The 15,010-nt window shown below is 51.4% G+C and overlaps 3 protein-coding genes across 3 annotated transcripts; 2 read left to right on the top strand and 1 right to left on the bottom strand.

Annotated features, from left to right (window-relative positions):
* Positions 1–759: 759 nt before the first annotated feature.
* Positions 760–3,743, top strand: LY79DRAFT_565754 (uncharacterized protein). Its single transcript, XM_060558759.1, has 2 exons — positions 760–1,031; positions 1,727–3,743. Exons 1-2 carry the CDS (start codon positions 925–927, stop codon positions 3,429–3,431), a joined length of 1,812 nt encoding a protein of 603 aa, XP_060410020.1. The 5' UTR covers positions 760–924; the 3' UTR covers positions 3,432–3,743.
* A 123-nt stretch (positions 3,744–3,866) lies between these two features.
* Positions 3,867–5,555, bottom strand: LY79DRAFT_652437 (uncharacterized protein; the record flags this gene model as incomplete). The annotated part of the gene is made up of 3 exons (XM_060562581.1): positions 3,867–4,472; positions 4,530–4,973; positions 5,413–5,555. The coding sequence occupies 3 exons, from the start codon at positions 5,553–5,555 to the stop codon at positions 4,064–4,066; spliced, it is 996 nt and encodes a 331-aa protein (XP_060410021.1). The 3' UTR covers positions 3,867–4,063.
* Positions 5,556–10,606: 5,051 nt separating this feature from the next.
* LY79DRAFT_593210 (uncharacterized protein) lies at positions 10,607–13,456 on the top strand (the record flags this gene model as incomplete). The annotated part of the gene is given in 12 exon segments (XM_060561524.1): positions 10,607–11,594; positions 11,604–11,806; positions 11,816–11,884; positions 11,900–11,968; positions 11,978–11,989; positions 11,999–12,256; positions 12,278–12,303; positions 12,313–12,340; positions 12,350–12,391; positions 12,413–12,574; positions 12,587–12,686; positions 12,702–13,456. Coding segments are annotated over 12 exon segments (2,712 nt in total).
* Positions 13,457–15,010: the final 1,554 nt, after the last annotated feature.

Consider the following 15,010-nt stretch of genomic DNA (forward strand, 5'->3'; position numbering starts at 1 on the left):
TTTCGGCATCGATAGGCCGCCAGACCCGGCCTCTTCGCGCCTCGCTTTGACTTTACCCCTCTTCCATTCCTTGGTTGACGACGCCGAAGTGGTGTTGATGAGAGCGCAGTGTAGCCTCACACTCCGCGGGCGTGTCGTTGCAGAGAGATGCTCACAAGCAAAAAGCGGTAGAAACCGTCGCCGTCAATGTTTCATGCAGCCAAGGCGCGAACGCACACAGCGGTGGAGGCGATCGCTAAATGCGACTGCATCCCCCCCTGCTGGCAGATGGTGCGGACGGCGCAGATGGCGCAGTTATCCGACACGAACTGCGCTAACATTGTCACCAAGTGGACCTCGAGAACTCTGCAGGTGTTCCGAGCTCCGGTGGGGGGCCAAATCCGGCAAGGGTTGTCGAGAAAATCTTCCAATCTTTCCAGGAGCCCCGGACGCGTCGTCGGCGAAACGGTGCCAGCGGTGAAGAAGGGAAGGGTGCGCAAGGCGGCGATTATGCGACTCTGCTTTGGTGCCCAATGTTCAACCTCCAATTCGTTTGATCTTGGTACAAGTCCAGTTTGGCCAGCCACTTCAGTGGGCCGTATCCTCGGCGTGTCCAGGACCGTTGGCCTCGTCAATGTACGGGACGCTCAGCATTGATGAAGATGATTTGCCATTGGGCCTTGGTGGATACCGTTTATCGCCGTGTCTCAGGCTGAACCAACGAGTACATATAGATGAGCGTCGGGTCCTGGGTTTGCATTGCATTCTCTCTCTAGTTTCCTCATCTCTGTTTGGCCCTGACCTCCAAGACCCTGCATAACTGCTTTCACGTCCAGGTGGCAGTTGCTGCTTGTTCTCTGGCGTCACAATTTCCGTTTTGTTTCCGAGTTTCTTCTTTTGTCTTTTCTGATATTACGACCGTTGATACCCCTCCACAAAGTCACAATGTCTCCTGCGATATTCGATTCTCACCGGAGAACCCCCTCTGGTCAAGAGACCGAACGTCGGAAATCTGGAAGCGGTTTTCTTTTCCTCAACAACCGATTCAAGAGGTATGTTTTGTTTGTTTGTTTTCTCTCTAACCCAGTTGGCCCGGCCGCAACGTCTTTCTTCACCGCTCTTCATCTTCCCTCTGTCTCTCCCCACCACCACCCCTGCAGCAATGCTCGCTTCACTCGTTCCCCCTTGTTTAATGCCGGACCCTGGACCCGTCTCGTCAGGGCCCGGATGCAGTAGCGGCGCCGGCCTCGACAAATCCCTACCAAAGATGCATGCCCTTCTAGTTGTCCAACGGTCGGATAGCTGCAAGCCTTCTAGTTAGTTGGCTTGCATATTTGACGTGTCTTTGACGCCTTCGAGACCCAACCTAGCCCAAGCCCATCTCCAATCATCGTGCCTCTCTTACACGGGTGTTCGTAGTCCACCAACACCACCCGAGGGTAACGCGCCTGAGTCCTTTGGCCAGTATCGCTACTGGCTGGACGAGGATGCAATGATCGAGGGCCCTCAAGGAGGGCGCCGCTCCATATCACCCATCTTGCGACATCCTAAAAGAGTCTTGCCTCCAACAAGGCCGCCATCAGTGCCTGCCCGAATCTCATCCCTTCGGTAGCGTTCCTCTGCTATGCCCTCGTTCTCCATGCCTCTGCAGTATTGCCTCAGCTCGTTCGCATTGAACTTGAGTAGGCCTAAATTGTTATGATTGCAGTATCAGCATGGGAAAAGACTAGTTCTAACATATTCACAGAGCCCCTACTACAAAAACCACCAACGAAAATGCCATATCTACTCCTCCTACTCCCACCTTTGGGCCCGTCAAGGATGGCTACTTCATGAAGAGGTCCGACTCGGCTCGCAGCATCCCTTCTCTGCTCCAGCCAAACGACGGCGATGCCGAGATAACACGACCCATGACCGCGATGCCTGGCAAGGAGAAGGGTTTTCTTGACACCAAGGAGCCTGCTGTTCCCTCCGTCGACGGGGAAATCGCAAATTCCGGAGCCGAGAAGGACGCAGCGTCTGCCCCTGGTGCCTCTGTTACAAACGGGGCCGAGCACGCCAAGTCCAAGGCTGTGTCCGTGGCAGAGACTGCCCAGACCGCGGAGGATGACGCTGATGACTCGTCTTCAGAGGATGAAGACGACGACAAGAACGAAACCCAGGCCCAAGAGACCCAGGGGGCCCAGCTTGCAACTCGCGTTGCGGTTGTGCCTCCGCGTCCCGCAACCCCTGAGGCCGACAAAAGGATTTCCTACCACGAGGATGCCGACCTTCACATTAAGGTTCGCGATGTGAACGGTGCCGTCGTCGTTTACTCTGTCCGCTCTGCCGCCCTCGCTTCTGCTTCCCGCGTCTGGAAGGGGTTGCTCGCCGAAAACACGGCCGCTGTCATTGAGCTGCAGTCCACCGCGGACACCGCTCATGGACTTGATGTGCTCTTTTCCCTCGCACATTACAAATTCCACGAACTGCCTACCATGCCGAATGTCGGCGACCTTTACGACATTGCCCTGGCTTCTGACAAGTATGCCGCCACCCACCTGCTTGTCCCTTTCATGAGAGACTGGGTTGTCGCCTTGAACCGCCATGTCCTCATGGCTGGAGCCCGCAACGACGAGGACAAGACCCTCGTTCTTAGCTGGGTATTCGGTGAGGCTCGTTGGTTTAGCCGCGTCCTGGCCAAGGCGGCTTACAAGTCGCGCGTCGGTGCTGACGGCAAACTGCTCGACTCCAGAGGCCGTCCCTGGAATGAGCAGCCCATCTCGGACGATGTCATCAACATGCTGGCTGCTACTCGTGCCGAGGCCGTTGACAAGATCATCAAAGCTGTCAGCAACCCTGTTCACCGTCTCCTCAACCCCTCTTGTTACCCTGGTGAAGAGATTCGCTACTGCCATGCCGGTACTGATGACGGAACCTCCGAGGACTGCGAGCAGCTTCTCCTCGGGTCCGCCATAATGGGCTTGACCAAGGTCAAGCTTTGGCCGCCCCCCGAGCCTACAAAGATCAAGGTCAGCGCCGTCGACCTCGCTAGAGCGTACGGCGAGGTCCGCATCCGTCGTTACCAGATCCCTGGTCTGCGTTTCAGGGATAGCACAGCTGACGGCGCGACGGTTGAGGACCCTCACGCCAAGTGCGGTTTCGGTCACCGCGAGGTGATTGAGAAGATTCTCAACACCCCTGCCAAGATGGCTTCCGGCGTCGTCGGCCAGCTCATCACCAGAGCCAAGAAGTCCGGTGCGTTTGATGAGGAGCTTTTCGCGGATTTGAAGGAGTACGTGCAGGATGGCGGAGCTGCAGTTGAGGGCGACGACTTGAAGAGCGATCCCGTTCACTACAAGCAGGTCCGTGTCAGGACTAACGGTGTTGTTGAGAACAAGACCCCCGCCGATGGTGAGTTTCCTTGTGCACAAATTTCCAGATTATTGGCCAATAAGCCGTCTGTTTGCTAACATCAACTAGATGATGATGAGGATGAGGATGATTCCAGCTCCGAGAGCGATGACGAGTAACTTTGAGGACCGCAACTTCCATCTACAGAGATTGCTTATGAGAAGTTCACGTATTACGGTTTTGTCCATGATGTCACCAAGCACGATTCATTATGATGAAATACCCTTATAATGTGCCTAGATTTCCTTATATATGTTTCATTTGTTGAATAGATATGAAAGGCTTCTCATAACTTCCCAACCTGTTACCTTCACTATCAATTAGGACAGTATCCACCTACGACGAATGAAATCTATTATCACATACATCGTTACCAACCCTGCACTCTTAACCCGCGCTTCCGACGGTATTCAGTTCATGCGGTGCTTGCGACCAGAGGGCCAGCGTCTAGTGTGATGTCACGGTAGGTAAGAGCATGCAGACTTGGAGCCATTGATTCTTTCCAAAGTTTGCCAGGGTGCTCGCGGGGTCATCAGAAACATATGTTGCAACGCAAGCCAGCCCAAGACAAACGCGCATATGTTGAGAACACTTGGCAAGGTGTAAGTACTCAACTTGTGTGTAGTGAAAATTTTACTATTCGGATATCTTAGTAAACAAAACTCCTGACTCTTGATCGTGTGATCGGATATCATGGTCCAGCCGCTTTTCGACTCCAGTCCTTAGCTCCAGCTTCTGAAAACGGTGAAGCGACTACTCCGGAATACCATTCGTCTTGTATCGTTGCCCTTTCCGTATCTGTTTCCACTTGTGCTGGCGGGGGACGGCGAACCCGTTCGAAGGGAAATATATAGCTTCTTCTCCCTTCTTCTTGGGGTAGGGATGGAGGCTCCTCGTAGGTAGCGTCCTCCTGTCTGACTTCTGTTGTTGCCAAGTGCTGGGTCCTGAGCTTGCTGCCTTTCAGAAATCTGAGCTCGATTATTCTATTGCTTCTGCGAGTGTTCTGAGCCGAGTCTCGTGAGCCGTTACAGCCCCGAAGAAAGAGGATATTAATGGCAGGAAGGCAAGCGCAAATCAGACCGATGCTCACTTCCGCTGTCCTGGCTGTGTGGTAAGTCTCTGCATATAGTCCAAGCAAAGGGCTAGAATGAGCATACCCAAGAAGAGTCACGCGCATGAGGCTTACTGTGGCATCATCCGCTTCCTCTAATTTGATCACGACAACCAGCCTAGCAAGGCTCGCGGCCGTGGCAACACCTCCGGAGCTCAGCATAGCAAGGACCTTGAGTCGTTTATGCCAAGACATTCGGAGAGTAACGGCAACGGGTATAGGAAGACATAGAACGGCCATATCTGTGGCGGCGCTGATAGTGGTATCCGCTAGATAAATGTCTCGCTTATTGAGACAGGTGGTCTTAATTGCTGGATCCCAGTATCCAGCGATCGGCTGGCATATAACTGTCTTAATAAAGAAGACGGGAACGGTATATAAAGTCAAGAAGACGATGAAAACATATGTTCCGATAACCGTTTTACGGTGTAGTTTGAAGATTCTTATCGTGGTCGAGAGGAGACTGAGCTTCGTGAAATAAGACGAGGGACTATAGGAGAGGGTTGAAATATAAGACCCCAGAGAGGACGTGAGCCTGCTGGATGCTGGCAATTGGGAAAACATAGCAATTAATTACCTTCTTGAAGCCTATCAAGTTTTCCTTTGAGACTTCATAGATGTGAAGACCACCACCGAACTGACCCACTTGCAAGTGAGTAATTAGCATCATCACACTTCACAGTTTCAATGCTTTCGCTACCGTTACTCACTAACGATTGCCGAGGAGTACCACGCTAGGGCAAAGATCTGCCTATTCTTCAGTCCCCCAAATCTGTCTCAAGTCCATTCCCAATAAGCAATTTTCTTACCCAAGCTACTAATGATATCCCTAGGCAAAGAATTTAGAATTTCGTCGTCGGCGTTCTGGGACGTGGCTGCACTCACAGTCGTCGGTATGAAAGGGTGGCGCAACGAAGGTCTTTACATACAAACGCAACGCCATAAAGATACTGACCAGAGTCAATGCCAGAATGTTCGATACTAAGGTGATATTATGTAAAACATCTTCAGGCTTCTGTAGATTGGGCAGTGTGCTGTTGGGTGAGTAGGCTGCGCCGCCCTGGTCAGACATGTTGCCGAGCAGTGCAGAGTAATCGACATGTCTGATGGCCGGCTCCCTCGGACCGCCTCGAGTGCAGTAAGGCATAATATATCACTTTCCACAGTAAATTTAGCTTCGTCGGAAGTTCCTGAGCGATTGCGGCCATCAGTGGCTACGTCCCCAACTCCGAAGCACCTGGAAACGATAGAAAGTTGGTGGAAGGCTTGACGGGAATAGTAGATATAATAAATGGGTGGTGAGACACCATTAATGCCAGTCTTAGAGTTGTGGAAAACATGGACTGTCCTGGACTAGAAACTCTGTTTTGAACACACGGCTAATGAAAGAGACCAACTAGCTCTTGGAGCTTACCCCTAAGTTCTTGATTCTGGAAGCCGGGACTGGGCACGGCGGTATTGCAGGCTTGCAGCAGAGAACGCCCGTCAGGTAAGTGGCGGAAACCTTCATTGATTGTGTCGAATAGGCCCTCGGAGTCTAATTACGCGACTCTTACAAGACAGGCGAAAGAAACCGATACGTTTTTGGAGCCATCCTATCTTCCTCATTATATGGTTTCGGACTAAAACGATACATTGACGGCTAGGGATGAGGATCATGTCTAATACTCGCTCATCTAGAATCGAGTCACTGATTAGGTTTTGGTGTGATACTGAACTCTGGTAATCAACCTTAAGCCAAAAACAGCGATAGGCTGCGTTAACGACTTCAATATAGAATTTAAAAACTCAGATTCTGGCAATCCAAAGAAGCTTCGAGTTTGCATTAGCCCAGTGCATGACTTGTGTGTTGAACTCACCAGCCTTCTGCACAACAGAAACTGATATACGGCGATAAATACTTTGTTTTTTCGGACACATAAAAGCCATACAATTAAGAGCTTACTATGTAAGGTGTGGCCAACTTTGCCCCTCGAGTAGGCCATTAATAGAGTGATGCGATTGAGTACATGAGAGCGCCCAACTGTTGCGAACAAAACAGTTGTGGCATGATAGCTCACGACCACATCATGCCAAGAAAGGCGGCTCGTACTGTGGCTTTGTCTGCCATTAACGACTGGAGCTGGGATGAACTTTGTACGGGAACAATGGTCAACTGTATAAGTCATTCTGGATCTAAATATTCTAACAAGAGAAGTTTTCGGTTCCATCAGACATATTATGTTCTCTACTAAGTATAGCGGAACAACTCCAGACTCATGATAGTTATGAGGGAATTAAACAGCAAATCGAATCTCACTCACTGGCCAACATCAATTCTGGGACGCATGGTTGAAATACGTACTGATGTCTTCATGGCAACTTTCTGCACTTTCAGCAATGAATACCCTTACAATATATCTTTGTTTACATTGCTGATTTCGGTACCCTCCCATTTTCCGGTGACATCTATGTAATTTCTTAATGTACCTATAGTAGTGCTGATTGTATCAAACTTTTCTGGAAGCTTCGAATGCTCGATTCGAGAATCTTTCTTCAGGCTCTTCGGACGGTGCGGCTGTAGGCCCTTCCCTGCCTCTTGAACCCTCACATATTTACCGCGTGTTGTCTAACATGAACTGGATGAAAATCTTCGATGATATCAATCAAACCGAACGTATACCGAGATATACAATGATTGTAGTATAGTTGTGGTTATATGACTTACATATGTTATCGGTAATATGGTACGGTCATAAATGTAGCCTCGTCTCCGTCCAACCACTTATGCTTTGCACCTAGTTTTATAGTACTGCAGCTAAGATACAGGTAACTAATATAGATAGACACATTAATCAATCTGTATTTGGTTCAACGCTAGGACTCCTCCATTCAGAGAGCTTCGTCAAGTGACACTGTAGATATTTCTAAATACCCTATCTGATAGTCGGCTGATATAGCGCTACTCTGGGGTACGCCGTGCATTTTCTTGCATCGACAACTCATGCTGGTAGGACTTGTATCTCACAATAATGCCTGGGTAATTTATGCAGGTATAGGATTATTATTTATGGAACTATCCATAGAATGGCTCTGCCTGATGGCTCACTGCGATAGTGACTTCAGCGACACGATACATACGACCCAGATTGTTTCGCTTTCGGCGGGAAGATCGAGCCTGGAAATACTATTTTGTAAACGACCCGCAAGTAGTGGGGGATAGCCACTTCTCCATATTAAACTACCTAGACAGCAATAACCCCATTAGGCGTCAAAGGGGGGGCGTGGTTGTGAATGACTAGGGAGCATTGTAGCCGGAACAAGTTATCCTGATGGTGACATTGAAGTCACAGAGTACAAACCTTTACCTACTATCATTGGTGTGTCGAGGCGCTAAGTGAACAATACGATGTCTTGCAGGCTCTGTTGACTAGTTGACTGAATGACGCTGTCATATCTCCCAACCATCGTTTGATAGTCGCCCTTGGGTCCTAGCACGAGAAGAGTGGGAAAAGACAGGCTTGAAGCATAGAATTTAGTTGATTCACGATATCTCCCAGTCCATCAATGGAATCTGTTGCTGTCCATTCTCCTTGTGATCGGCTGTCGTTCAAAAGACTGGCGCACGAAGGCCACGTTGTCGAAGTTGTACAAATCTCATTGACAAGACACAAGTATAGTTACTCGACGCGAGGAACTTGGTCAACAGGCGACGATCAAGGAACCTTGGGAGAATGAAAGGGGTGAATTTCAGAGGGTACGTCACCAAGCATATGCATGCAGCCTGTGACTTGTCACACAGCAACCGCCACTCAACGGCCTTACTCCCATGGACACCAAAGGCATGCCGCAAACTTGCGCTTCCCTCCGACCACCGTGTCACTGTATCTATGGCAACATGAATCTTCCTTCTCTGGCAGTGATGGATGAGGCGAAAGATTCAGCTACGGCTTGTAATGGAGCTGCTTTGGTTACGGCATAGGCGAGGCTCAATATAATATATTGTCTGAGCCTATTCCATTTTATCAATGCAACAGCCTTCATTGGCGGCCAATGCTTGATGCCTCTTGGGTCAACCTACCAAATTTGGGCCCATGGTAATGTTGACAGGGGACGATGAGAAGCTTTCAATTTTCATTTTGATTAAGCCTCAATTTTTATTCACATAAGGCTTCATCCTTCACTTAGCCCCAGAAGTTACCATGGCTTTACACATGGTAAATGATGATGTACAAACAGCGATGGACTCCACTAGAAATCTGGGGGTGGTTCCAGGACAGGGTACCAACATCCCAGTGAACAGTCACTTGTCCGCCTGACTTCACTTGTTGGACAAGAAATGGACAAGTGTCTAATGTAAAGCAACATGAGACCAATGAAGTGGAGGTTGCGGGTTCCAGCCCCCGAATTCCAAGCGAGATCCCTCGGCGTGATGATCCGGCCATCAGGATACGGCCAGGCAACTTGAGACGTCAGCTTCAACGCAGCCCAATCTCACGGACCGTTTATGGGGGAGAAAATGTCGCCGATAGGCAACGGAAGCAACTTCTCCTTTGCTCCAAGCCCCAAGGGCTCAGCACAAGGATAGAACTGCGATGGAAACTCGAGGCAGGAGGTTGGTCATTATGAGGCCTGCCTGGGTCCGGACTCAACGACAGAGTGTACACTACATTGTACACAAGTGTGGCATCGAGCTCGGCCCGCAGAGCGGGCGAATCAAACAACACCACGTCCAAGTCATGACCCCTGGTCATTCTCCGGGAACGTGCAGCCGGGTCAGTGCAATCCCATGTAAGTTGCGTCCCAATTGCCTCGAGCTAGCCCAAGTAAAGCACAGTGATGCCCAACCCACAACAACATGCGCACAAAAGGGAAAAAATAGAAAACGAAAACAAGGCCAGTCATGTTGAGTTCCGCCTGTTTGCCCTGCCGGAGCGACTGGCTGGAATGCCCATGTCTCCGGCATTCCTGACTCATCTCACCTCACAGCAGCCTATCTGATTCGTTTTCTTATTCCCATGGTGCCCTGTTCGACCCCTGCAAAATAGGGCTTTGAGCATGTTTGGCCCCCCGAAGAAGCAAGCTAAAGCAAGAGGATGGACAAGCGCCGACGATGGTGTTGGCGAGACTCTTCTGGCGCAGATACGAAGCAAAATACGTATACATCAAACTGCAAGATACAGCGCCAGATATTGGATACCGTCCAGCAACAGGAGACTTACACATGTTTTCTTCCGCCACCTGGGGCTATTGCATAGAGGTAATCTTACGCTCAGTTGTCGTCACAGTTAATGCCCGTTTGCCCAAAGCCACGGGCATGTCCTAACCCCCTGGTCTCCCGCATTTTAGGCCCCCGGCAGGCGGGATGCGAGAATGGATTCTGGACGGGGGAGGGGGTTCCAAAGAAACCACGGGGCTGCCGTTGGCAGGGGTGATGTGGCCATGGAAAGCTGGGCTTGTGTCTCTTCACAACAAAATGGTCCAATCAGTCCGATCACCCCAACCCGAGTAGCCGTGGAGTGACGACGTTGCGATTGCAACATTCAACGCTACTCTCTGTTCCGGCTACATTCTGAGATCTCCGCCAAACGGGTTCGGGGAGGCCTTTCGGGCCCGCCCCTAGTGCCACACCCCATCCCTGCCGCTCGCTCAGAGGGACCGGCTTAACGGGCTCGACGCTCGAGGACTGCTTGATGTTGATTAACCTGTGTGCCCTATTGGACGGGGGTAAGCGCGCTGGGGCGGCCACGGGGCGAAGGCGGGCAGTGTGTAATATCATTTTCTGCCGGTTGGGCTGTTGTTGTACGATGATCCCTCCGCCTCCCTCTCTCCTTTTCTTCCCTCCCACAACAACGTACCCTGGACATTTTGAACAAAACCATCTCGCCGCCTACACCCAGACTTCTCTTTCCGATCTCATCATTATTTGATAGTAGATCCGAACAGACCCGCTATGCAATATTACCCCTCATCGAATTACCAATACACTTTCAATGTCACTCGCAAGATTCATCAGCCCCAGATCAGACGTCCAGCTTGGCACATAGCTTGAGAAAACTCACAAAAGAAGAATAGCATCATTACTTACTAGAGCTTTTGAGCTTGAAAAAACCTCCTCCATATCGTCATCTTATCAACGACTCCATGGCTCCCACTCGTGACACTGCGCCCGCGAAGGGCCGCAGTCGCTTCAGACTGAGGCGGCCCTCAGTCTCCATCCCAGACAGCACTCCTTTGGAATCACTCGACTTGTCAAACGCCAACGTTTCCGACATCTCACTCGCTCCCATGGATCGTTCGGCAGACAACAGATCCGACTTGAGTGCCAGCTCATCTGAGGGCTGGAGACGCAAGGACGGCAACGCAAAGCCTCCTCTCATGTTCAAGCCCCCTGCCCTCCGCTACCGCCAGTCTCGTCCAGAACTCAACCGGCCATGGAGGCGCTCTACTGAGACTGTTTATCCTTCTGCCGACGAAACAAACGACTCGGATGTGGAGTCAAAGTACAGTTTTGACTCTCACTCCACCATCACGAACGCTACCAGCGTCGAGGACTTTGATACATACCCCAGCAAGTCTGACGCTCACACCTCAGCAGTCCGGACTAGGCCGTTGACTGTTGAGAAACAAGTCGTAAAGACAAATACCGTTCCACCTCCCCCAGCCAAGCCCGCCAACCTCAAAGGTGCCCGTGTCGACATTGTCGCCCCCAGCAGGCAGATCGTACATATCGAGGTGGCGCCCGCAGCCCCGGCCCCTCCCGTGGTACAGCGCATAACTTCCCATGACCTTCGCGAACGTGAGAAAGTCGAAGATGGGCTTCTCAAAGAGATCTCCCGTATGAAAGAGGAGACCAAGAGCCTCCTCGGCAAGCAGTCTGATACCGACAAGAGGCTTGAGGACGCCCTGGAGAGACTTTCTACTCTCTCTGCAGACAAGGCGAAGATCGAGAAGGACGCCCTGGAGAGACTTTTTATCCTCTCTGCAGACAAGGAGAAGATCGAGAAGAAGCGCCGCGAGGAAAAGAACCTCAAAGACAAGATCGCCCGCGATTTCGAGGAACAGAGCCGTCTCCTAAATGACGTCAAGAGCTGTCTCAGCGAACATGAGAAGAAGCTTAAAGATGTTGCACGTGAGCGAGACCAGCTCAAGGGCCTCAAACAACAGCTGGAGGCCAAGTCCAACGACCTTGAGAAGCAAATTGCTCTTGAAAGGGATGCCAAGGAGGAGGCCGCCAACAAGAACGCCATCCTGCAGATGGACATTGCCGAACAAGAAAAGATCAAGAAGCACTTTGAGACTAGGTGTCGCGACCTAGAGAGGAGTGTCGGCGATGCTCATTATGTAACCAAGGAGACTGAGCGCGCCCTCATCGAGAGGATCGCTGCGCTGGAGTTGACGAAGGAGAGCCTTCAAATGCGCGTTACGGGACTCGAGAAGGAGCTCATCCGTAAGGGAACCGAGATCGGAGACATTACTGCTGAGCGTAATCTCTTGCGTATGGATGTCGACAAGTACAAACCCCAGGTCGATCAGCTCAACAAAGAAAACGGTGCCTTGGCCGAAGCCAACAAGGGCCTGCAATCCCGTATCGACGATCTCGACCAACAGAAGAAGGGTCTAGAAGCCAACATCGAGAAACTGGAGACCGAGAAGAAAAGCGCTCTGGACAGCTACGATGCTCTCGAAACCGAGAAGAAGGGCCTCGAGGCGGACATCGAAAAGCTCAACACTGAAAAGAGAGATATCCAAGACCGGTTCAGTGCTCTCGAAGTTGAGAAGCAAGAAGTCGAGGTACGCCTCACACAACTCGAGACCACCAATACCGAGATTCAAAGTCGGTTTGAGAGCCTCGAAGCTACCAAGGGCGAGCTTGAAGTCAGCAAGGGAGAGCTTGAGACCCATGTCAAGGACCTTGAGGGTATCAAGGTTAAGTACGATACCCTCAAGGCCCGCGTTAAAGCCCTCAAGGGTGAGAATACAACCCTCGAGACGCAAATCGGCTCGCTTCTCAAGGACCAGGACGACAAGAGTTCCCAGATCCTCAGCCTCGCGGAGGAACGTAACAGCCTTCGTTCCGAGAACGCATCGCTCAAGGATGAAAACGAGTCGGTGACGAGCGAGCTCAGGCGCGCAGAGTCGCTCATGGGCTCCGTTGCCGGCTCAGCTGCACCCTCCGTTAGAGGCTCGGCGGCCCCATCTGTCGTGGGGTCCACCGATGACAGTGACACGGACACAGTCAAAGGCGAAGATGAAGCACAGCCTGCGACCGAAGAGGAGGCATCTGCACCTCCGGCAGAGGAGGCTGTTGCGGCTTCAGCAGAGGAGCCACCTGCACCTCCAGTAGAGGAGCCACCTGCACCTCCAGTAGAGGAGACTGTTGCGGCTCCCGTTGTCGAGGAGTTTAAGGATGATGCTGCCAGTATCAAATCCACAGCACCGTCCGGAGCGGTCCCCGAGCCCGAAGTGGCAGAACCAGAGGTGACAGCAGTCGAGGATGATACCGCCACCGAGAAGGCCGAGTCCGTGTCTGCTAAGTCAACTACTCCCTCCGAGTCGGCCGTCATGGAGGAGCTCCGCCAGCGTATCACTGAGCTACAGGATCGCAACGAGCAGCTGCAATCCGAGACTGTCAAGCTTGGCTCTCTTATGGCTGAGAGAGATGATTTGGCCACTCGCGTCGCCACGTTGGAGCCGGAGGCCGGTCAGGCGCCGCAGCTACGCGAGGAGAACGCGACCCTGACTTCGCAGCTGGCCCTCGTCAACACACAACTCGACGGCCTTCGTGCCTCTTACGATGCGTCTGTCGCCGAGGTCAACAGTCTAAAGGACCAGATCGGACAACTGCGCGGACGCTTGTCTACACCATCGCTGCAATCGCGCTCGAGGGAGTCGTCCCGCGCGAGACAGCCGACAAAGACCAGGAAGGACAACGAGAAGAAGAAGGAGCAGTTGGTGGTTGTGCGCAACCCTAATGAACGGGGCGGAATGTAAGTTGAAACCCCTCTCCCCTTTCCAACGATTCGCTTCAGCAGGATGCTGATTGTATATCTAGTCAAATAATGCGACGATGCGACCTGCGCACGAAGAGATCCTCATCACAGCACTCGCACTCGGAGGGTGAGAAGAGCGAGTAACTATCGCCTGTGATTTGGGTTTATGGCTATGGTTTAGAGTAGGACTCGAGTGGCAAAAGGGTATATCTGGATATTTAGCGGCGACGGATTGGATTACCTTGTCAACATTCCCTTTGTTTTTTCATATCATGTCATCGGGGCACACATCATGCACGAGCTCGGTCAGCGTTGGGTCTTTCAGTGGCATCGAACCTCCTTTGTAAGGTCGGAATGTGGAACAGGAACGGGTTGGATAGGGCTAAAAACATGTAACGGATTGCATGGGCGGGTTCTGGAAGATGGGTGCCCTCAAGGGCGCGAAAGACATGCATCATGTAGACTTCGTGTCATGTAGTTAGTACTCAAGTTCTTGAATTAGATAGCGATGGATCGCACGTCTGCTTATGCTATTAACATCCACTCGATCTTCTGCCGCTACGTTTCCCTGCTAATCTTGCTTTGGGCCTGTTGAGCCTCCACCGCGACCCAACCCCCTCAAAGACGTTGTTACTCTTCCGATACTCAGTTGCGGGGGGTGATAAACTGGACCTCGTATCTCTCTTGTTATCTCAGCCAACTTGCTGCAGTGTTAAGCACTAGGTCAAAAGTCTGGCAATAACAATAACGATGGCCCAATCAACAGCGAGAGTAGGGTGAAGAGACACACGTCCTTTGGTGGTGCACTATGAAATGACCCCATGCTGATGGGTCCCTTTTGTGACTTCTAATGTTGTCCTTGTTGCTATTGCCAGACTTTTGACCCAGTATTGTAATAACATGCCTCTACCGCCGAAATATATCAGCTTGATCAGGCAAGGCTTGCCCCAGCTCTGTTTCCAGCCTTCCCGGGCTCTAAAACATTAAGCTTTTCTGTCTCACCTCTCTCAAACACCAAAATATTTCCGAGTACCGGGAAGAAACAGTTTGGGCCGTGTCACAGAGCTTCCAAGCCGGTTGCACTACTAGCCTAAAGACTCCGAGGCCGCCATCCATTCCTCTGTTGTAGGCCTTCCAGTTCAGATCGATGACGCAGTGCTATATATGATGTTCTCGCTCGGAAACATTACTAGCCTGTTCATAACGGTATCGACTTAGCTGCATGAGGAAAGACAAGTCGGAAATAACATGGACACGTCCAGCATAGCTACGCGGACGCACTCGGCGCTTCACAAAACTTCCGAATCCGGCCTGGGAAGTTCAGGCACAATCACAACAAGCGCCTTTCCAGTCCGGGTGCCATGAGGATTTGATGCTGAATAAGACCGAAGGAAGCCACTAATTGGCTGGAGATGTCTCAGGAACGGATACGGGAACATGTGTGGCCAGGCTGCAAGCGACAACCACATTCCAGACGATGGCTTGGGTACGGGATCGGCTTGAGCTCAGTTGGACCTAGCAAAGCTCTCTAGTCAAGCTGAACTCGCACAGCAGA

The sequence above is a fragment of the Colletotrichum navitas genome, assembly GCF_030913465.1.
Source record: "Colletotrichum navitas strain CBS 125086 chromosome Unknown LY79scaffold_74, whole genome shotgun sequence".
Taxonomy (NCBI): domain Eukaryota; kingdom Fungi; phylum Ascomycota; class Sordariomycetes; order Glomerellales; family Glomerellaceae; genus Colletotrichum; species Colletotrichum navitas.

Coding starts and splice junctions, on each gene's coding strand:
- LY79DRAFT_565754 (XM_060558759.1), top strand. CDS start 925: ATGTCTCCTGCGATATTCGATTCTCACCGGAGAACCCCCTCTGGTCAA. Junction 1,032..1,726: donor CTCAACAACCGATTCAAGAG/GTATGTTTTGTT, acceptor ACATATTCACAG/AGCCCCTACTACAAAAACCA.